Below are 24,840 nucleotides of genomic sequence, written 5' to 3' on the forward strand. Positions count from 1 at the left end.
GTGTGTGTGTGTGTGTGTGTGTGTGTGTGTGTGTGTGTGTGTGTGTGTGTGTGTGTGTGTGTGTGTGTGTGTGTGTGTGTGTGTGTGTGTGTCTCAGTCTGTTCTTCACACCACACATAGTCTGTTCAACTCTCCCGAACAGGTCTGCTGTCTGTTTCTATACTTAGTCTCGAACAGATAAGTAGTCGAAAACAGCTCTGATGTAGAAGTTGTGGTTTGGGCAAATGTAGTTTTTGCACTGAGTTAAGATATTTAATGTGATAATGTTTGCTTCATCTGTCTAAGGTTACGGCCCTGAGCAATACAAATATCAAAGTGATCTCAGCCTCGTACCTCCAAAGTGAAAGACAGGACCACATCAGACTTGGACAGCGTGTTCTCATCCTCCTGGCCCATATCGATGATGGAGGTATTGTGTCCCCTCTTCATCTTCTGGATTTTGAACTCCCCTCCCTTGGACACGGGCATGCTCTCCAGATTGGCCATCAGCTGATTCACAGAGGCCTTGAGCTCCTCAATGTACATGACCTCCATTTCTTTAGACACAAATTTGGGGAACTTGCCACCCTGTTGACGAAACATAAAAGAAAAATTACACATCTTGATGACAATTCACTTTTGATCTTTTTCCAATAATGGTGTAAACACATGTTACTACTGCAATCTTTCAACTGTGGGTAAGCTACCACTATGATGTTTACACCAGTTAAAACATATTAGTGACATATTAACCATATAACAAATTATATTTAAAACAGTCGAACTCCCCCGCACAGTCTGACTCACCCTGGCAATCTGGTCGGCCATCTGAAGACGTCCATCCAGCTCTCTTCTGATCTGGGCAGCCTGCTCATCCAGGTTGTCCAACTATTGATTAAAACAAGGAGGAGGATATCAATGAGGTCACAACTCCGCCAGGGATCCGTGTCAAAGTCATCTACATGTCCTTACATGTCCCAGCATAATTTCACTTCCCAGGAAAGTTCAGAAATCCAAGGTTAAACCTTTTTGCCTGCTAGTAGTGCCACAGAGCAATGCTTTTTAGAATGGACAACCGTTTTGTTTTGTAAGTGGACAACGATGTACATGTAAGTTTGTGAGCATGCAGATGCCACCATACACCTCCTGTTGTCAATTGCAAGCTAGCAAACATATATATAATGTTTAAATGATTCCTAATTAAAACTTGAAAAAAAATATTTATGGGGAAGAAAATGCATTTGACGTAAGTCACAGTACATGTCAAGGACACACATAATCAAGGTTTGAGATTCAATTGTGTAACGCTTACAATGCCAATCATCGAGCCTCAAGCTGAGATTTAAAAAAAAAGGGCAACAGAGGTCTGGAAAGCTCACAATTTTTGGGTTATTTTCTTTTTCAAACTTGTTTTCAGTCCGTACTGATGCGGCGTAGTGGAAGTATTGAGTGTTTGGAATGTTTCTATACTGGTTGGGTTCATTCAGATGAAAGAGAGATAATTCAACTTTCTGAATGGGCTGAGCTCTGATAGGGGTTGTAAAAATAAAGATCATACCTTACTTTAGTGAAGTGATAAAGAAAAGTGTTTCCATTCCAAACTGTTTTGGCACACTGAGGCAAGCAGTAATGTAAATTCTTAAAAAAATGCCTGCATTGGACCATATCGGTTCTTGACAAAGATGCTTGGCATCTGTTAGCCTAGTTTTTGGCCTGAAGTAATGCAAAGCAGAGAAATTCATTGCTCTCTCACATCACTAATGAATGGGAGTTTCATATTAGCTGACACAAGAAAATAGAATTGAGGGCTGATGTCTCTCTCCTGCTCACTGCTTGACTTAATTTATTCTTTCAGCCAAAACGGCTCATTCTTGTCAAACCTGATGCTGTGACTAACCGCTCAGCACCATCTCCTCTTTGAGGGCAGCAGCCTAATGGACACATTTTTCTCAGCACACCTGTACCTTGGGAGTGACAAACCTTTACAACTAGAGGTGCTATACGAGTCTTCAGTGACATTTATTTTGTACCTCGTCTCCCCAGATGTTGCAAAATCATCAACATTTTAATTGTCATTCAAGCTAGCATTGCCATCTAGGATCTCGCCACAAGATGTTGCTAAACACTACAATATTACACACTGTACCCTTACGTATCGGTGGTGATCTGCAAGTGAACTGACTGTATAAGCAATACCTGAAACAACCTGTCACCCTGATGAACACAAACAAGGCAAAAAGGTTTGATGCTCAAAGCACAATATACTGCAGAAGTGTTGTGCAACGGGTTTACATTTTTGATTGTATCACTAAATAAAGAATCATCCCCACACAGCGGCATGGTCTCTAAAACCTAGCACCTGAATTGTTTGCGTGTCAGTGCTCTGAACTCCTTTGGTCTCATGCTGCTGGGATGCGTGCCAGAGCTGACCTCCCTGTGCCTTATGCTATTTCACCCACTCCAATTACATTAACAGGCCTTGTCTTTCAGGCTTTACCATATTGATTCTCTGCCCCTTCCAGCAATCCTTTTAAGGAGAGAATGAGCTGAAGTCCCGATGCAGCTGTTTACAAGAGGGGAGGGGGGCACTGTAGAAGTAATACACAGGACATGAAGGATCGGGTAGTCTGAAATTGAAAAAAAATAACCACAGTGCTATACCATACAATACGATATAATGTATTGTTTGCATGCTTTTCACTGTTTAAGTAACTGCGCTCTTAAATCTAGATATTTTGCTGCTATGGATTTGTCCTGCATTACCTTATCTCTGTAATTGTTTCTGTTTACTGATGTGCACGTAATGAAATGATGTCAGCCAGATGACATCCTAAATGGACGAGGTCTAGTGTGTTACCAGTGCTGACCACTAAACATCCACCCTGCTACATAACCCAGGGTTCCTGTTTAGTAGAGCACATAATCAGACTGTGCCACCAGCTGCAGCAGAATGTCTGCACTTGCAGCGCAGTAGTGCTCAGCACTGTTCTGCCACACAGTGACACTTTAACAGTGGCAGATATCCTGTTGTAGGAAGTATGGCAGGTAGGAGTTGGTTTCTTCATTATTATTATTATTATTATTATTATTATTATTATTATTATTATTATTATTATTATTATTATTATTATTATTATTATTATTAGTAGTATTATTATTATTATTATTATTATTATTATTATTATTATTATTATTATTATTATTATTATTATTATTATTATTATTATTATCAGAAAGTTATGGTTATCCATAACCATAACAGTGACTGATAATGATTGGATTCCTTTCCCCCTGCTGCTGGCAATCCTACAGCTGCCTGTCAAAACACTCAAGAGATCTGGGCACGGCTGGACTGCGATGCCAGCAACATCCGACTCGTGCTATCCCTAAAGAACTGTCACTGCCATGTCTGGCAATCCAGCAGCTTGACCTGGTGGGTGTCTGACACTGCATTTTTTACTGTCTCATCTGGGCGCCTTCTCCTTGAAAACACAAAAGACTTTAATCCATACGTGCAGGTGAATTTCTCAAGTCTACAAATGCCCAGCAATACTTCCGATTCACATTGAATACAAAGTGTGACAGAAGATAATATTGGTGTCTATGAGTATGTGCAGCTTGGAAGATTTTCTGCGGAGTGGCTAACATGAGAGGAGTGACTCTGAAGCATGTAATGTGCAGGGGGATGGGGACAGCTCCTTTCATTGCTCCCTTATCTCTCTCTCTCTCTCTTGACAGTATAGTGAAAAGCAAAGATTGTCACGGCTGTGTGGGAGAAGGTAGAGAAGGAGGCCAGTGTCAATGTGAACTAAAAGCCACCCCGTACTGAGCACCACAGCACCCCAATGTTACCAGGCCTACAGCCACTGAAAGGTCACTGCTGTCAACGGCCCACAGGCACAATATGGGCGGTCGGGCAATCTCATATAAAATAGGAATGGCTAAAAGGTAAGTTTCGCTCTACGTTACTGAAGCTGACCGCAGCACTGCAGCTAAATAAGGGCGACACCATGTCAGTGTTAGCCAAGCTGACAGCAGGTCAAAGGTGACCTAGCAGAAGCAGGCGGGTAGTTAACAGTAGAGCTGATGACAGATTCACAGGTGGATGCTGGGACATTAGCAGCGGACAGCACACCCGGCTTGGATTGGAGCTACAGTAGATGAGACCTAGAGGAGACGAGGTAGCTGGTCTATATTTAGACTTGCTGTGTGAGACTATGTGTCTGTATGTGTTGGTTAAAATAGTATACGGTGTGAGGAAAAGCTTCTCTTGTGTGACTTTAGAGGCATGCTAATTGGGAAATGTTTAGAAATAGAAAATGTCAACTTCTAATATCTTAATCAATTTAGGAGTACAACCATGAGACATGCTTCTTCAATCTGGTGCATTTTTTAAGCTTTAATCGACAGAGTGGGGAAAGACATGCAGCAAAGGGCCACGTGGGCTGTAACCAAACCCGCGCTACTCCGACAAGGACTTATAGTAGGCGATGCACTCTACTTTGGTACCCTGGTTTATTATCTCTGCTGAACAAGTTTAAATCTTCCCTAATCAGGTATTCTATATGAGATTGCTTTGTACTGTGAAAGGAGTCACTTAGGGGGAAATGATCACCCCTACACTTCCCTCGGGCTCTAGAGAGGATTTGTTTTACTGTTTTCAACTTTTCTGTTTTTGTTCACCTTCCCCAGCTTCATCTCTAGATGCAGCAAGTGTCAAGTCAAGTTTTTTTTGGCAAATAAGCTTCGAGAAACGTTGGCTATGCTACATGCTTAGTATCATGGCAGACGAGGGGAACATAAAGGAGCATTCAGAAGCAAATGAGCCCTCGGGAGTCGTTGGAAACCAAGAAAGAGCTAAAAGTAGAGCCCATACGTAAGTTCATCTGAATCACAACTCCTAATAAATCTTAAAGTTGTTCTGTGGCTGCGATCTGTATGAACAGGCAGTCATTTGCTTACATAGTGACCATAATGACCATTATAATTGCTGCACTGGCCTAAACCAGCCAAAAATCAATTACTACAGGTCTAAAAAAAATAAAAAAATAAAACGACATGTTCAAAGTAATCATCATTGGCATTTTACCAATAGAAAATAAAGTTTTACGGGAACATGAGTCCTTGAAAAGATCAGAGATTTGTTGGTGGTGTATTTAAACCATGACATCTCTATCAAGGACAATTTGTATTTTTTTTATTTTTTTTATCCCTTTCTAATAAACACTTTCAGATTCCAAACCGCATGGGTGCAGTCAAGCTTTACCCAACGTTTCAACACCGCTGCCTTTTCAGCTTAGAGGTGACAGGCATAGCAAATGTCTTCATCCTTTCCCAATCCTGTGTGCAGTGAAGAGGCTCCATTACGCAATTATATTAGCTATAGGCTACAACCAGGAGAAGCTCAGGCCTCAATTCCTAACTAACAGTTGCTGACAAGACAAATTAGAGGGGAAAAGGAGGGATCTCCTTCAAAGCATATAAGATGTAAAGCTGATTGGAGTATTGTCTGTCATTCTGGGGGGCCCACAGGCCGTGATTTACAGCTCTGCTGGGGGGAAAGTCTCATTTTGATGTGTTTGACTCCCAGGTTTAGGTAATTTAAAGCCACTTGGGATTAGGGAATTATTTTAGTTAGTGGGTGTCCACTGGTGTGAAACAATATCGATGGTTAAAACACCTCAGCATGATAGTATGTAAGCACTGTTATCATTACTCCAGCTGAAATGGTTTGTCGATGTATTGATCAATATACAGGAAATTATTAAACAATTTTGACTAGCAAAAATGCCAACTGGTTTGTTTGAATTTTCTGCTTGTTCTATCTCATACCTGATAATAAATATTAATATTTAAGTTTTTGGGCTGTATTTTGGAACCAACTAACAATCTGATTATGTCTCATTAAGCAGTGAGAAATGGTTTGACTGTAGGGTATGTATTAAGAGGGATTATTGAGAGGGAGATATTGTGTAAAATGAATGCTGAATAAATTTAGGCATATTTGCAGTTAAAAAAAAACAGTTAAAGACACTCAATCAAAACAATGCCGCTATTCTAAAAAAAAAATTTAAATTGTAATGTTGGAGTTACTGTTTCAGTTTCTTCCTTTCTGTAACAACATCTCAGAAATTTCTGTAATGATAAGGACCACAAATCCTCTGTCAAAGTGTAATAAGAACCTGTGAAATGTTGTGCAGTGTCTGACAGTGCATCGTTCAGAAAGTGTTATACTTTCAGCACAATGTGAGTAACACAGAGAGACGTTTCGGTTAGAGGATTTGAGAGAGAGAGGATATCTTTTCATGTGCTGGTTGTCTGCTCGTACTCTCTCCAGGCAGTCTGAAGTTTCTGTCACAGCTGTTATACTTTAACTAAAAATAAAACCTGAACGATACCACATCCCCGGTTCTCTGACACACCATTTCTTTTCATTTTAGGGAATTTTTCTATATGCAGCAGAAAAGAATAAAATAATAAATATGGCTGGTTCAGGCGCTGGCCATAGCAGTCTAATCAGTCCTTCATTATTTCAAGGAGCTGCTGGAACGTCAGCATGAGATTGAACATAGACTAGTGCTTGCTTTCTGCTATTTGAATGTTACGGCAAAAAAATGGAAATCCCCAGCGATAACGGCAAAAAGAATGATGGCCTCTGAAAGCCAGCCAATTCATGAAAACCTTACATAAAAACCCAGCAGCCATGAGCCACACTGCCTGGATTGCCGTGACTTAGTAAGGATTTTATCATTTAGTGGAGGGCAATATATATGGGTGCTGGTTTAATGAGGAGGTGTTCAGAGTCAACGTAAGTACAGGCTGACATATTAATCATAACAGCAAAATTAAAAGAGAGAGAGGACTCTGAAGAGAAAAAGCTGGGAAAGGAGCTGCAGTAAACATGGAAATTTGAATGATTGTATGCAAATTCTGCACTATTCATTTATAGTGACTTATAAAAACTGTCAGTCCTTTTTCATAACTATGGCTTCGATCCATGTATAATTTTTTACCTGTGTATTAAGTGTTAATAATCAGCATTTCACCACAGTATAAAGCTGTACAGTACTCGTTTCTGCAGTGTACATATAGCCTCATATGCTGGTGTAATGTTCTTCTGTAGGCTCAGAGTGGGAGCTGTTCAATGGTGTTATGTTCTGCATACAGGTATCTGACCCTGTACTAACAGCTCTGTTGCTAGCACATTTAACAAAAACTAGGTTAAGCATCTTCAAAGGCTTGGGAGGAAAACAATTCACACTGGTTTTGGAGGCTACTGTGATAAAGTGTGCCTTAGCATTAGAAGCATCAGACAAATGAACACTCTGCAGAACAGAGCCTATATTGATCTTTGTCAAACTGAGGCATTTGAACAGAACTGAACAATCTCATTTGTTTAACAGCATCTCATGACACCGGAGTACATTTATTTTTAAGAAACTGTGGCAGGGAGGATGATACCTGGTCCAACGAAATTCAGCATTTTAAAACATTCATCATTGGCTACCAGGAGGTAATGAAGAGGAATATGTTTTAATGCATTTAATGATGAGCAGATCTAAAAGAGCCAGAGCTCCAAATCCCGCCGTGATAAGACTTTCAATCAAGCTCCTGAAGATAGACTACTGCTGCTGTCAGCATTCCCATAGAGAGCAGTAAAAACAGCAAGGGAAGAAGAGTAATGTCTGTCACAAGCACTGCAGTGTCCACTATTACCCATCTGTGATCCAAAAAAAACTCAACTACAGTATAATATGGGTGGCTCAGGACATATATCTTGAGTTGACATATTTAAATGTATTTTTTTTTAAATGTCCCTTCTGAGTCATAGACAAATGTCATGTTGTCCATGGCAAATAAGTATTAATAAACATAAAGCTAGAGTAATTAAATCATCATTAACCTAAGCATTAAACAAGGTGACTAAATGATAAAAGGGTGATTGTTTCTGAGCATTTGTCTGATTGAACATCCCTTTTTGTGGATTATATAGACATTTTTCTAATTTAGTCTAGTCCATTATCCTAATGTCCAACAGTTGTTTTATTCAGATTGCCTAGAATAGTGTGTTTTGCTTTCAGACTTGGGCCAGAGAGGGTTTTTTAGGCTATAGCTTATTTGCAATCACGTGACAGTTCTGACGCACAAATCACAAATGGAGGGCAGGAAGTCAGAACACGATGTACTGGAGCAATGGAGTGAATAGTTGAAAACAGTGAGGGGGAACCCAAAAAGAGAAATAAAAGTATCTTGAAAATATGTTAAAAAAAATATTAGAATTACCTGACAGGCTTGATAAAGCAGCTGGTGCTCAAACTTTTTGATGCCAAGGATATTTTGGAACATCTCATAAAGCTGGTCCTTGCTGAGGATCAGCTCGGAGGCTGCGCTGGCTGTCATGCGCTGCTGTGCCTTGCGCGGGTCCTCGTCCCCGCGGTAGATGGTGTCAAACTTGGCCATCCAGGAGCTGAGCACCGTCTCCTTGCTCAGGCCGTCAATCTCTGGAAGGCTGCGAACGCGCTTCTCGATGTGCCTCTTGAACACTTCCCTGAAATCGTTGGCCGAGAAGCCGCCACTCTGGACCATTTTAGCCACACGGTCACTCTTGAGGAACACCTACATTGTGAGAGATCAATGTCACTTATTGCAGTTATGAAAGAGATTATGGAGATTCATAAAATAGAAACACTTACTTTATATGAGTTGCATTACTTGGGTATGACTCAAGACTTATGAACAGACTGATACTAATAGTGATTACATTCTGTCTCAAACAGCAATTGCCTGTCTTTATCAGAAAAAAATAAACTCTAAAGCTGTTTTTATTTTATTTTGAGTTGAAAAATCAGAGGAATATAAGTGAGGCTGTGACTCAACACGGCCAAGGCTGTATTCTGTATCGTGCTCATCACAGTCTAACAGGGATAGAGACAGGCAAGGCTATACTGTTGCAGCATCAAGCAAAGTAACCATCAGAGCTGTCACTGACAGTAACATTATGTTCCTAGCAACCCATTATGGCTAAAAAGCAGTGACTACTGTAGTGAAACATTACAGCACAGTGGTACATACGCCTTGTCATTTGGTGTATGTTTTGGTTAGTATTGTAAGATCATATCAATCATGCAGTCATACAACCTCAGTGTTCAAGTGTTATTTTTGAAAGACCAGACTTTGGAGCCACAGTTCCTTTAATTTCCATCACGCTCCAAGCTTTAAATTGTAGTATATTTCACATTAGCTATCACAAAATAAACAAAATGTGTGGTAAGCTGTCACATACTGCAGAGGTCAAGCTGTAATTACCTTCCATGGAAGTCTTTAAAGTCAGACCTCTTTCATAATGGCTGTCCCTTGTTTTTCCATATTGGATTTGGTTTTTAACGTATCCCACTATCTGCCTTGTATTTTGTACTATACGCATGGTAAGATGAGTTTTTCATCTGTGGATTGAATAGTGAGGTTGGAAAAGATGGCTGTGTCAGCCACATGCTCTGACTCATGCAGTGAAAAGCTTCCACCACCATTTTACCACTCAGCTGTCTGACTAGAAGCATTTTGACATGAAAGCTGTACATCACATTGAAACAAATGTTTTAAAGATATTAATAGATCATGAAAATTCAGCTGGATTTTTACATTTCTGAAAACGCAGACACACAACATTCACGTATGTAACAACACACGTTCAGTCATACAATTGGAAGTGTGAAAATCCCTGCACTCAGATATACAAAATGGTTCATAGTGTGATTGTGCTGCTATGGTTATAATGTGTTGGTACCTCATTGAAGCTCTGCACAGCATTGATAAATGCCTCATCAGCCACAATTTGTGTGTCTCCATTGAGGAAAGCCTGGAAACGATCCTTGGTCTGCTGAAGCTGCTGCTTGGTTATCTGTGGAAGCAAGGGCAAACAGAGGATACCACAGCCTTAGAGACAGGACAGGAAACTGTTTTGAAACACGCATAATTTAGTTTTAACAATAGTATCCACCCATTTTTGAATAACCTATTCAGGACACAGGTTGAGCAGAGCAGGGCAGGCCAAACTTCCTTTTCCCCAGAAACTACATCAAGCTCCTCCAGGATGAACACAGAGCACTCACAGGCCAGTTGGGGGACGTAATCCCTGTAGGAGTTTCCTAAATCTACCTTTGCATCCTCTTTTAGACAGGCATGCCCTGAAACACCCAGTTTCTCCAGTGGATGTCATATAGCCATTCTTCAATGAAACCTAAATGACAACATAGTCCGTGAAAAAAAAGGATGGTGATCCCCTAAAATGTTCTACATTGTGCTACTTACAACTAAATTTCCACATGTGGACATATACCCAAAGTGGATTATTTTAAGATCCAGTAAATGGATTGGAACCAATTTTTGTACAAATGTTCATGGTCCCCTGAGGATTGATTCTACTCCCTGATTATCCCATTAGTGTCACCATGATGTCCATATTTGAGGTTTTGAGTGAAATGTCTCAACAACTAGATTGATTGATGACATTTTTTCTTTGCATGTAATCTATGGATCGGCACCAATTTGTGTACAGACACTGGCATGCTTAACTAAGAGGGCAATTATCTTCTGCTTCTATTTTCCTTAGTAGGATTGTACTAGTTTAAAATATATGTTATTTTATTACCCAACAATCTAGCTTTTATTAGACGTATTATTAAAATGATCTAATTTAATAAACCAGAAGTTGTGTTGCACACGTTTTTTTTTCTACATTCTTCTCTTTGTTTCACCTTGGTTTCTTACTCAGGGCTAGATGTCCTTGAATACATTTCACACATGGTAACTGAGTCAGTGACCTAACTGTCAATAAACGGACAATCTACAGTTCAAGCTATTGTGTATATCAAAGAAGCTCAAGGACCTGCTGGTTACTTGTGTGACTGCGTGAGTTTCAGATGCACATTGCAAGTGACAGACTTGGAGTGTAGGAGTGAGATGGAAAAGTACCACATATAATGAAGCCGTTGAGGCAATGTGAACGCCATCTGCGCGTCCATCGCACTACTCCAGTTACGTTCAGAAGATGAGGATAATGTAACATAAAACTGTCAGAGCCAAAGTGAAAGTGCCAGTGTTTGGTCTTATGAGAAAGCTTCACAAAGGTGTGTGTGTGTAATACAAACACAGGTTGATGACCTCTCTGTTGCTGCAAATAAAAATAATATAAACACAAAGTCAGAGCCCCACAAATCATTTCACCATAAAAGGCCACTATCTACTTCATCCAATTCCCGATTGTTGCAGAAGAGTGACAGGTTGCCACTTAATGTCCATACATAAAATATCCACTTACAACGCATAACAGCACATCAACATCAGGACTCATCAATACTTGCCCTTCTGCTTCAAGGTTTCAGCTTCTTCATATTTGTAACAGTTAGATTTGAGAACAAAGGAAGAGTTTGGACAAGGACTGCTAAGCTTGATAAGATCATTGTGTTCAAGGAACATCCCGACGAAAGTAATCTTAAAGCTCCCATATTGTGCAAATGCACTTTTCCGATGTTTTTGAACATAATTATTGGTCTACGGTGTGCCTACAAACTGCCAAAGTATCAAAAAAAAGAAAGCTCTCTCCTTTTCTCACTCTCCCCTTTTCTGAAACCCTACACCTCTCCACCCAATATACTCCAGTCAGAATTCTCCCCGTTTCTGACGTCAAAAACTGGAAAGCCAGAAGCTTCCACTGTGCAGTTCACCCCCCTATTTCTTATTGGTCCACGGCCCCGAGATCCTCTCAAAAAATATTCCTTCACCCCCATGTTGTTTGCTTGTTGCTAAGCGACAAGATGCCTGTAGTACGGCAAAACATGATGAATGTTGCATAATCCACTAATTTATCTTAACCACAGCAGCCTCGTTTTTAATAACACAACAGATAGGAAGCTACTTGTGCTTTTTTTCAAACACTGAAATAAATGTTTTTATTGGTATTTTTGCCTGACTGGTGTATAGCTATTAGCTTTGGGACAAGCATTCAGCTTTTGCTCATAAAACATATTTCTATTCCCCACACCAGTCTGGAAATGCCTCGTTTTTAACAGGACAAAGGATTGGAAGGTATACTGAAGAGGTCTGACTTTGAAGATAATTTTTTCACTGATTTTAGTGGTATTGTTAGCAGCTAGCTCCCGAACTAGCTTCGCAGTAGCCACCATCTTTTGCAGCATTTTTATTGTGAACATGCCGTTTCCATTAGCGTGTGGCTGTCAGTGCATCTGTATGAACATAGTCTTTCATGTTGACAAGGATAGGTCATGTCAAACTGTTCAAAGTGCGTTACTAGCACTAGACTTGGTTCTTCTCATGGGTAGGCTAAACCTAACTGTGCTAACAGGCTATACGTCATCATTGTTTACAAACAGACAGAGGGCGAGGCGTATCTGGCTTCGCTTCCGGACAGGGGGCGGGGGGAGCTCAAAGATTGTATATTTACGAGGGGAGCTGCAGCTCTTTTAAAAAAATAGGCCATTGTGAGATTAGCTGAACATCAGCATAGTACAATAAATTATCTGAAAGTTTTTTTCAGCAAACAATTGAAGAAAAACGTATTAGGAACAGAAGTAAACTGAGGTACACAGAAGTAAACCCGGTGAAACGTGTTCAGCAAAGAATAGTGCGGCTGCATAAAGTGTTTATGACTTTTAGTTCTACATGCTCTTTTACTTCATTGCTGATTGGACAAGTCCGCTGATGAGTAACCAAATTGATAGATGAAAGAAAATGCCTCCATTTTCATCAGTATGGCCAGACTCCCTAGACATACTTTCTTGCTTTGATCTTATTGATTCTCTCTCTGTGGCTCAAGATTGCAGCGTTACACAATGATTCATAGGCTTGCAATGAAGCAGGCAGCATCATTAATCACCCTTCACATATCAATGTGAGGGGATATTCACATTGCATTAGCCTGATTCACAGTGACTTCATTACAGTTCAAAATTATTATGGATTTGAGTTTATACTGATACAATATTTGAGTCACTGTGAAACATTGAATTATCTATGAATCTTTCATTCAAAATTGGTTTTATGATCAATTATATTTTTTTTCCTGTAGTCTATATCACTTACACTTCAACTAACTAGTTGAATATACGTGTGTGTGTGTGTGTGTGTGTGTGTGTGTGTGTGTGTGTGTGTGTGTGTGTGTGTGTGTGCACCCATGCGTGTGTCTAAATACTGAGTGAACATACAATACATTATATACAATAATTAAGAATATGTTAATATTTTTCTATTTGAAGTTTTAAGTCTGCATGGCTTGTGGGGTAGACCACATAGCAGCTGTCCACTCAGCGCTTGTGATGGGTGGAGTAATTAGCTAATTGAATGCAGTATACTGTAGCTGGTGTAGTTCAGCGCATTTAAGCCTTTGCTGCTTTGCTGACTCACACTTAAGAGTCCTATAGCAGTTACATAACTTTGAATTGGGAAGTTAGGTGATTTGCAAGAAAGTTAAAATACCGCAGATTTGAAGTTTCAAGGGTGGGAAGTGGTAAACTTGTTGTAGATTCATAAAACATAGACCAAAATTATACATGATAGTCTAAGGATTGAGGCCACAAATACAGTACATCTAAAATCAAGAGACTAATCATCAACATTGGTATAGTCCGCCAACCTAAAGAGGAGGGTAAACTTTACTTTCACAAGATCAAATGTGCAAAAGTGATGATGAATGGATATAATGCAAACTAAAAGTTCTTTATTGTTCTCATTATGTTTGCTCAGAAAAGAGCTGCCAAACAATGCAGCAAACATGCTATCGTTGAATCCTCTTGCCAGACAAAGCATATTTCAGTCATGTTGCAGCTGACAAGAGCGGCCCCACATCTGAGTAAATAGCAAACATGAGTACGGGAGCAAGGACTTAATGACAGCTGCACAAAATCTACCAGCAGCAGGCCTCATCAAAACCAAATCACCAGCATCATGTAGTGACTGTGGCCACAAAACTACAACTATACAAAGACAGATGCACAAGCTATTATCCTCAACTAGACATGCTCGCATAGCTTTGTTCTGAACGCAAAGCCTTGTGTGGGTAAATACTACTCTGCTGGGTTAGTAAACAGCCAGGTGTATACTCTGCAGACAGAGCCTGTCACGCGGCAAACAGGGATAAAACAGGGGAGCTCTGGCTCTATATAACCAGTCTTCACACTGTTGTCATATTCAGTAGCTGTGCCACTGCTGATATATACAGGAGAACACTGTGTTCACAACCAGCTAAGCCCCTTCTTGTAACATGTCATCCATAATCAAACCACCAACTCACTGGCAGGAGCCATACAGCTGAGCTGGTTCCTCATTATGCTCATTGAGTAACCGAGCAGAAAATAAAGCGATTACCTAGATAAAACATAAGTGTTACAAGGGCCTGTGAACCTGTGTGATATAGGGAGGATAACATCAATGGACACTTTGCATACATTTGGTTCAACACATTAAAATAAAGGACATATATTCCATTGCATTATAAGAGCTGTATAGTTCACTAAAATCACATACGAAAACTTGCTGGTTTGCTCTGCCTGATTTTGATTGCATTGATTTGATTACTTAAAATTAAATGCATTTAAATTTACCACAACACTTAGCAAGGAGCAATGTATGACCTATTTTATAATGTTCCAAATATACTGTATACCAAGAAACTCGTTGTTGAATTAATACATGTGACAAATACCTCCCTGAATGCTTTTTGTGCTCATACTCAGCATATAAAGTAGCCTACAAGTAGTGAACTTGCTGAGAATCATCAGCAGATTAATTAAAAATGTAAATAATTCAGTCCCAGTTATACTTTTTGTGAGTTTAGTAAGAATCTTTGAATTTCAATAAAAAGTATAACAATATAAGAAAGTTAATGTCAAATGTTTATCTTGTTAAAGAGAGATGTTTTAAACACACTATCTGGAAGGTTTTGCAGGTATAAATCGCCCGTCTCCCGTCACCAACCCCTATTTGCAATATGTTCAATAAAACGTAATCACGGACAAAATACGTTTGTTAGACAAACGTAATTGAGAATGCCGAACAGTTCTCTCGGAATGTAATTTTGATGAGACAGGGTTGCAACCGCAGGGCTACTAGTGTCTTAAATTAGTCCATTTTCAAAATAACACCTGCAGTTTTCCCATTTTTTTCTGAATGCGAGACAAGTGTAGTATTGGGAGCAGGGAATATATCTTATGTAGCAATGAATAATGCCATTATGAGGGCATGTTAAATATACACAATTCTGCTTCATGTCCAACTGTGTCTTTGAGAATACATGGGTTGATTGAACAAACACTAGCTAGCATTCGTCAACCCAAATTAAAATGCTGCGTTGGAAGGCAGCCATGATAGGCTTAGCAAAGAAACATAGGTCCTAGTATAATGAACAAGTGCATGCTGTCGTCTGAGGGAGAACCGTTGGAGGAGACAAACATCATTGCGTGAGATTTTGGACACACATTGGCCCCTTATGAGGAATAACACCTTACTCTGTGCCACTGTATATTCACATGCAAACACTTTTGCAGTGCGAAATTTGCATTTCTGTAGCTATTTTTATCAGAGGACACAATTGCCCTGTGTACAAATATCAGGTCACACGACTGGATTATTCAAATGCATAAGATTTCTTCCTTCAAAAATTCTCAAAAAGTTGTAATATTCTAGCGAATGAAATGTTATCCTGGTTATATTCAGACAGGAGACGTTTAATTTGTGAAGCGGTGGTTTGTTACCAGGTTGCACAGACTGTAGGTTAGTGGCTTTTTTTCCTGATGCTTTTCAGTTGTCACTCCATTTGAAATCCACTTTCATATATCTACTGTATATACCATTGTGGAACGCATATTCTTCAGCACCAGTGTTGCTAAAACATACCGAAACTGCTGATACTTTACAGGAGAGACCAACATTCCTTAGCAGCAGCTTTTAAGTTAATGAGACATCTTTTATTATCGACTCAATGCTTGAATTTAAAACTGACTATGAAGATTCTTTCATTGTTAAAAGATGCCTTTTTTGATAGGCAGAACACCATTTAAAGATCTTACATAATGATGCAAATTATGCAAATGCCATCCTTCCATACTCCATTTGCTCTCTTAAGTTGGTTTCATGAACATAATAAGCTCAGACAGTTTCACCTATTTATTATATGTGTTTGATGATCACATATACAATTGCTAAATGACTTCTAATTGTGTTCAAGAAAAACAGTCTTCACACATTATGATTTATAAATCCATTGAAAAAATATTGATCACTAATGAAAATCAATATGATCCCTTAGAGCACATGTGTCAAACTCAAGGATCTGGCCCGCGACACGTTTTGATGTGGCCCGCGAATCAATTCGGCCGATTTGAATTAATTCTGAAAAAAAAAAATAATAATAATAATTTTTTTTTTTTTTCATGGAGCCTGTGCCATATCCGCACGTCGCATACGCTCCCAACTGTTAGGAAACTTACGTGGCTTACAGCTAGGAATGTCTGCTGAAAGTTCTACAGCTCAGGATTTTAAGCCATGAATTGATGAACTTGCATCTGAGTTTCCTGAGGGCTGTAAATAGGCCAATATATGTGGCCAAATAGCATGCTAATATTGATGATTGATTGTGTCAAGTGTCTAAGGCAGTGGTGTCAAACATCCGGCCCGCGACTTGTAGAGCACTCATTTCTGAGCATTAAAAAAAAAGTAAGTTAAATTAAAATTAAATTAAATTGGGAAAAACGTATTCCAAAACAACAAATAACCTCTGTATTTAAAAATAAATCAAAACAGTAGAAGTTGCACTTTTATTTAATTGTATTTTGTACTGTCTGCATGTTTGCACAAAATGTGTCCCTGTACATATAGTAAACAAAATTGGACAACTGTAAGGTCAGTGCCTGTTGTATTTGTGTATTCAAATAAACAGTTGTTTATTTAATTAGTGCGTATTGGCATCTTTGAGCAAAATACCCCCAAAATTTTTGCTGCGGCGCTCTGCATGTAATTGCCCTAATTTCGAAGATGTACAGTATCGGGTAGAAAGGGAAAACAACGTATGATCTCCTACATGGTATTCATTTTTTACTAAGACATTTCCTGGGGGCTACAGAGATCCCTTGTGATCCGTGATAATGTAGGTTACATATGTAGGCTGAGTTATAAAGCATATAACTGAAAAACAAAGCTAAAGATTTGGATTTGACATATGTACGTTATTTTGCCATTATTTTACTGGTCCGGCCCACTTGAGATCAGCGAGACTGTATGTGGCCCTCGAACCAAAATGAGTTTGACACCCCTGCCTTAGAGCCACTACGAGTAACATGGCACGTTGGCGGCCCCTTTGGACAAAAGCGGTAGTATTTTTACGACGCCAGCTGTCGTGAAGCTGTTTTCTAGCTCGTGCCGGGCGTGCGAGATTCAAATGATCAGGAAGCAATATAGTGCATGTCCGTGTGTTGAAAGTGTGAGGGCACCGGACTCTTTTCGGCTCCGTGAGAGTGGTTAGTGACACTGCATCAACTAATGCCAGTCAGTGCTACACACACCTGATTGCAATGAGTTGATGCAGTGTCACCTAACTACTCTCAAGGAGCTGAAAGATTACGTGTCCTCACACAAAGCGAATGAACGAGAGACGGCAGTTAGTATGGATCACAATGAGGTAATGTGCTTATGTTGTTGTAAATAATGACTATTTCAGATGAATAATGGTCATCTGATGATGCTGGTGAGGCAAAGTAAACTTTGTTTTAGTAGGCTACCGCTCATTCATTTAGGAGTAAACACTGCACTTCGCTCCCGTGAAATTGTGTATACGTTGCTTGGCAACGCCCTCCCGCCCGCCTATCTCTCCCTTTTAGCTTTTCTTCATTGTATTTTATTTTTTTCTTTGATGGTTCAGCCCCGTTATCAGTTATTTTGACGACAAACAACTGTCTCAAACAAGGCTCCCGCTCCCCTTCCCTCACCTGGAGGGATAGGCTTCTCAAATCGCGTTGCTGCCACTGCGCCACACTGAAATCTGCGACCAATACGGATATGTGACCATAGAGCATGCACGCGTGAACCGAAAATCGGACTGGGTGTGCGACCAGACCAAACGCAGTAATAAAAACTATATAAAAACGTCTTTCTTTGCACTGATTGTCTCGTTTGCTGTTAAAGGTCATTTATGATTATGAGAGGAAACATGAGGCTGTTTAAAAGATTTTAAATGTTACTCGGAGCTGCTTTAAGTACAGCAGGAGTGTGTTCTTTTTAATGTTACTCATTTTACTCATGCCTCTTCCAATGATGCCAGTTTCATCTGACTCTCTCCCTCAGCCCCCTCGGTTTCCATCCCTGTGTCACAGTGTTATCTGTCCTTTTATCCACCAGCTCAAATGCCAGTTACATAAATCATTGTCATATACTGTTATCATGTCCATCCACTAAACAAATGTATAAGTCATCAGGTCAGGAAAGATTAAATAACCATGTCCATGTATGACTATTCTGTCAAACTGTGATTGTCTTTGCCAACGTCTTGCTGAGCTCCGCAAAAAAGCTTTTGTGTCATATTGCTTTTGCTGATAAGCCAAAAGATACATTTACAGTTAACTTTCATTCACATTTAAATGTATATTGTCTCTAGCCTGGCACTGCCCGCCTACCTACTTCCGCTCAATTTTTATTTTCCTTCAGTAGTCAGTCTGGGCCTGCGGTATATTAGTGGGTTTTCTCCGCCAAATTTTTGCCGGTCCAATCAGTGAACAGAGGGAGTGGCTGAGAACAATGACATTGAGGTCGTCCTTCAGTCAGAAGCCAGCGCATGACATACGTCACGACCAAACGTTATGTGATTGGTTGGCAGATCCAGAGTGGCACTGGGCAGATCCAATAGTTTTAACCTTCAACAGACACCCACCTTCAAGTGAGTTAACGTTTGTCAATTGAGCGATTCCAGACCATTCTGTACAAATTAAATTAAGTATGATGGTCTGGTAAGACCAGGCTATATTGTCTCTACATGAAAAGAAAATAAGAGGAATTGTCACTTATACCAGCACAAGCACCATCCATTTTCGGTATGGGCAGGTGTGTCATCACTAAGTTCAACAGTTTTTAATATATACATGGTGGTTCAAGGTGGTTGTGTTCAAAATGTAAGAACCGGGCAGGAAACCCAGACCATGTGAAACCTGTTCACAAAAGGACACTCAGAATCCTTCGGCAGGCTCAGTACTAAACACCTAATTAGCTAATATATCCGAATACCACGGATTTGGAACTCTCCCTCAGAGTACCAATGATCTACTGTATAGCATCAAAGAATGCTGAGCCAAGGGGCGCATTATTATCATTGCCTGCTGGCAGGTGAGTTGATTGGGTCAATAAAAAGAATTTGGATCCTCAATTTCTTGCTCGACTTCTAATGTTTGATTCCATTTGACTGCATGAGAGCATCCACTTATGATTTGAATCCGCGTAAAAGATGAATATAAGAGCTTTTTAATTTGTCTGTTTAGTTTTGCTTATTACGAGACGACTAAGAGTCTATGACCACAATAGCAACTTAGTGTGGCTGTTGTTTAGAACAGCAGGGCTTTGAGCTAATGTTTGTGGACAATGCTATCATGTGATGTTCAGCAGGTTTCATGTGTACCACCTTGACCATATTATATAGTGCAGGGCCATGAATGTCTGTACCCAATTTCATGGCAATTCATTCAATAGTTGCTGAGGCATTTCACAAAAAAACACAAATGTGAAATTAATAATGAATTTGAGGAAATGGAAGAAAATCAGAGAGGAACACCAAAGCAATTAGCATTCATTATCTTGTAACTATGAAAAATCTTGTGCCATTTTATCCACTAGATGTTGAGATATTTCATTGGATGAGTGGACGTTTTGAACTGCTGGTGGTGTTAGATGAGGTCAGGGGTTCACCAGAGTCATAGGCTTCATTCTTTGGGGAACATGAAAGTCTGTAGAGATATCTAAGACTTGACCAAGGTAGGGATCTGAACAACCTCCCAACAGACCGAACAACAGACAGAACAACATAGCAATCTACAGAAAAACATAACAAAATGTGTTTTGTCCTTTTAGTTATGTTGAAGTCATATTTGCTAACAGTAGTATTGCCATAAGTTAAAGCAGGATATTGTCTTTGAGGTCAAACCAAAATGATGCCAAAATTCTACAAGTTACACCAATACAATCTCTGTCAATAACCTCAATAATTTACTAAGAACATAAATAGGGAGGGGGGCATTAGTGTAAGTGTGTCCCAAGATAATCAGCCTTGCATGCAAGCACACGAGTCACCAGTTGAATATGCACACATGAATGATCAACATTTGTACAGTAGGCCTTTGCAACTTGTGAAGGTATGATTCAAGACTGAATAAGAGAATATCTTTCTCGTCCCTCAAAAGGAAAGCGACTGCCTTTTGCTTCCCTATTGTGTTACCCTTTCACAAGGTTATAGAAATACACTTCAAGAATCAGCAGTGGAGCTTGCATGCTCTGCAGCCTAGCCTGTTCCTCAGTAATAGCCCATCACTGCAGTTTGTGTGCCAGAGCTTCTAATAACGGATTATCATGGAGCTGCTCCACATGTTTTGCTGAGGCCTTTAAGTCTTTTCATTACAGAAATTGCTTCATCATATTTCTGTGACTAATCTACAATAGCCAAAATTGTAATAAGCTGCATATTAGATTGTGTGGCCAGCGCTGTAAGGAATTTACCTAATAAATGATTGTTTACGGACGTCGGAGGAAGCCACATTTAAAGCTCACAGAAGAGAGGGATCAATAACCAACAATATATAACTAAATATAATTAAATGAGACAAAAATTATGACTATACTGCACAATGCCTTAAAACAAAAAATGCACCTGCCTTCTAGGAAGTAATCTTACTCCTAAGTGTAAAACTAACATTTAAGTGCTCTGCAGTGTTACATTTCTCCTTATAATTCAGCGTCCACCTTCAGCGTCATTCAAGCAAGCAAATAAATTAAGAGCAATTGCGTTGCCAATTGCTCAAGGTGTATAATTTTTCTGAATTGGTTGGTTTAAGCCAAAGGACACAAAATTGGACCAACTCATGGTCTAGCGGCAGACCGTAGGCAGACAGATACCTTTAAATTTCCTGGTGTTACACAACATTGGGTTGCTTGTCCAGATATTCACTCACCCACAGCAAGGGCTTGCAGCTGCCTAATACCAGATATGAGAGTGCATTACTAAGTATACATTAGACTATCAGTTACCTTAGCTGAGACGGGACTCCAAACAAACAAATGGATAGAAACGCTGTGGTTAATGCCTCCCACATGCACTTGTGCATGAGTCAGCAGAAAATTCTGACCTTATGGCTTCAACTGTGTCCAAAGGAAGTCTGAAGGTTAAAAACAACACTCTTAAGAGCAATTTCAATAGTATTGTTTACAGTGTTACCTCGCTTGAGTGATAGACAATGGCCCATTGAGTAACTGAGCTGCTTGAACCTTCAGCAGGTACGCGGACCACACTACTGTAAATGCAATTTCTAACTTGTGAGGAGAGCTACAAGAAACTGCTACTACAGTCTCATTGAGCCATGTGACAATCAATGTTCTCATGGAATAAAGGTAGCCTAACATAATACATTGTAACGTACCTTAATTTGCATACAACATAAAACTGACAACCCAGCCTTGGAGTACACATGTCAGTGGTCTAATTCTGGTGTGACAGACAAATGAACAAATCAAGAGGAATAAAACTGGAGCCGTTTTCCCGACTAAAAAATCACTTCAACCTTCCTTTTAGTGCAGTAGGGCCCCTACACGGTGACTTTGTCAGTAAGGACACCATGACCCAAAACTGGCTTCAACATCAAAGGAGTATCACAGCAGCAACATGAAACCAGGATGTGGGCCTTGTCCCTCATAGTTACTCATAAACTGGACCTATTGTTGTAAATGGTATGCAATAAATTCCAATGTGTGGACATTTGTAATACAATTAATGAATTGTAATCCATCGAGAGGATTGGCAAAGGCGAGAGGCTATTAAGCAATCCTTCTCAAGAGGTCTGTGCCTAGAAGTCACCTTGGGAGGCCAAATTGACGGGATAAGTGATGGCGCAAGCGGGTTGGAATTGGATTGCAGGATGTAGATAGAGCCATAAGGAGCTGCATATCTAATGGAAAGCATGACTTTGGTGAGATGTAGGCCAACAAGGACAATGAAGCAGTCCTGTTTTCAAATCACCGTCCAACCATCTATTGAACGCCCTTTCATTTAATGGGCTAGCTGGGACTATGTGTGTGTGTGTGTGTGTGTGTGTGTGTGTGTGTGTGTGTGTGTGTGTGTGTCTGTGTGTGTGTGTGTGTGTGTGTGTGTGTGTGTGTGTGTGTGTGTGTGTGTGTGTGTGTGTGTGTGTGTGTGTGTGTGTGTGTGTGTGTGTGTGTGAAGGAACATGGTCTGCAGCGCCATGTGTCCTTTCACTACCCTACTCAAAGCGCCTTTATGTGCTCCTGTCATGCTCCGAGGATTTATAACATTTTGCTTAAAAAAACTAAACAAACCTTACATGCGTTGAGTGGGACGGTGCTGTATCCTGCCGGTGCTATCGGATGGGCCTATAGTGACCAAAACCACTTTGTGTTATACCTTATGTAGGTCATCAATGACAACATCTGCGATATGCGGGGGGGGGGGGGGGGAGCATTTCGTCAGCATGTGGCTATTAATTATGCCTTTGCACCGAAGGCCCTTACCTTCTGCTGTCGCCTTGCCATATCTGTGGGCTGTTTTGCATTGAATGGGTAAGCGACGCATCGCATCACAAAAACATACAACTGCAGCTTCTTCTTGCGGTCGTCTTCATCCCTCTGCAGCTTCTCATGATCCTCTTTCTCCTCGCTGGCGGCTGACGGGCTCGGGCTGGTTGGACGGGCACTGCTACGGCTGCTGCTGGGTGCAAGTCCACCCGAGCTCTCGCTGGTCCTGCTCGGAGAGATGCGAGATCCGGCCTGAGGTGCCATCGCCTCTTTGCTTTCCTCCTCCACCTGCCCATCTGATTCCTCCTCGCTGGACGACGGATCCAACATCTTGTTCTAGAGGCGATGCGTCCCTATACCCTAACCTACTAAAGGAGGTTTTTCTTTCTTTCTTCCAAATCCGTTGTCTTATCCTTGCCTCGATTTCATGTAGATTTAATGTAGATTATGCCCAAAGTTAAAGAAAGGGATTGGCCCTGGTTGTACTCGCTCGCTGAGGGAGATATCAGCAGTACGAGTGGTGCTGGAATAGGTTTAGTCTCCTTCACACCGAGCTTTCTCCGCCTGCGCCGAGCACTCGTCGATGCTTACGTTTTTTTTCTGTGTTTTATTGGCCAGTCACTGCTGCGGATATGAGAGGAGGAGGAGAGAAAGGAACGGGCGGAGAGGGTGTGTGTGTGTGTGTGGGGGGTGGGGGGGGTGTTTAAGTGCACGGATAAGGGGAAGGAGAGTGGCTTTCATTCTCGGCGAAAGCGGGCGATGGCCTCTCCCTGCCTGCCAAGCGGGGACGCAGGCGCGGGGAGCTGGCCATGGTCCTGGACAGAGAACAGAGAGTGGAGGATGCGCCTCTACCCTCTACCCGTCCTATATCCTCGTCCTCAAGTTCTGCAGTGGTACACCTAAGATGGCTGCCACATGACTTCTCTGATATTGTCACTGAAATGGGGAACATTAATTCCGTCCATGGGCTGCGCACGGGATGCAGATTCGTAGGTGTGAACTGTTCAGAATGGCTCCCCCGCGATGTGACGTGAGCTGTGTTGTTGAAGGGTGGGGTAGCCATTAAAACAGCTCGCGATAGGCTTCTGGTCCAGAAATTGATTGTTGCAGCATGTGCTACTGTCGCCGGTCAGGAAAACGCATTACGATCCAGTCACACAAGCTTTTCCTCTTATAAGTAGCCTACAGATTTATGTTTTAGGATATCGTTAGAAGTATTCTGGTATACAACTTAATTTCATACCCTAATACTGGAGTTCCTGACCTATGCAAATTTACAAAATACATTTTTTTTTGTTAAGGAATAGCAAGTTATGTTTATGTTTAAATGGGATCTTTCGAGTCCTTCCAGTGCTGCCTAACGTGGCACATGGTATAAGGCACCAGGTTAAAAAATGTTCACCCTAATTTATCACTCGAAAATATTCTGGATCAGACCGGTATTTTGTTTCGGCCTTAAACTCTAAAATAAAGGTCTTCATTTAAGTCATTTTCTTATTTATTGACATCAGGTTTCTAATCTAACACTGAGGTGGAATTGAGATGTTATTATGACAGATAACATATTGTGCAAATGAAAAGGCTACTTTGATTTGGATTTGAACATTCCAAGACAAAATCATTCTTATAATACTATGGGCCAACAGAACAGCAGGGACTGTATAGGTCACACACATCATATCAAATCAGCTTTATTTGTGTAGCCCAATATCAAAAATAGACATTTGCCTCAGTGGGCTTCACATTCCGTATAGTATACAACCCTCTGCCCTTACACCCTGAGCTCCACTGAGAAAAAAACTACCATTAAAAACCCTTATATGGGATTTAAAAAATTGAGAAATGTCAGGGAGAGTGACAGATGAAGGGATCCCTCTCCCAGGACGGACATCATGCAATAGATGTCATGTGTACAGAAAATAATAGAAAATTGCACAGGAATACAACAATTGACTACATTTACATGCTAATACTAAAATAAAATATGAATAGTGTGGATGCAGGAGGACACACCTCCTTTTTTGACCGCTAATCCTGTTAGGGGCCCTTTCGACCTACTTAAACTGATAAAGATGT

The 24,840-nt window shown here is 40.5% G+C and overlaps 1 protein-coding gene across 10 annotated transcripts in view; it reads right to left on the bottom strand.

Moving 5' to 3' along the window:
• The window catches only part of cadpsb (Ca2+-dependent activator protein for secretion b), a gene marked incomplete at both ends in the record, with an annotated part of 59,701 nt that extends 36,607 nt beyond the window's left edge, over positions 1-23,094 (bottom strand). For all 10 annotated transcript variants that reach the window (XM_080026690.1, XM_080026689.1, XM_080026686.1 and 7 more), the window contains 5 exons: positions 334-567; positions 787-867; positions 8,263-8,595; positions 9,764-9,877; positions 22,762-23,094. In XM_080026690.1, coding sequence (XP_079882816.1) covers positions 334-567; positions 787-867; positions 8,263-8,595; positions 9,764-9,877; positions 22,762-23,094 — 1,095 coding nt within the window. The remainder of the gene's footprint in view (positions 1-333; positions 568-786; positions 868-8,262; positions 8,596-9,763; positions 9,878-22,761) is intronic.
• Positions 23,095-24,840: the final 1,746 nt, after the last annotated feature.

The sequence above is a fragment of the Ammodytes marinus genome (assembly GCF_949987685.1).
Source record: "Ammodytes marinus genome assembly, chromosome: 4".
NCBI classification, from domain to species: Eukaryota; Metazoa; Chordata; class Actinopteri; order Uranoscopiformes; family Ammodytidae; genus Ammodytes; species Ammodytes marinus.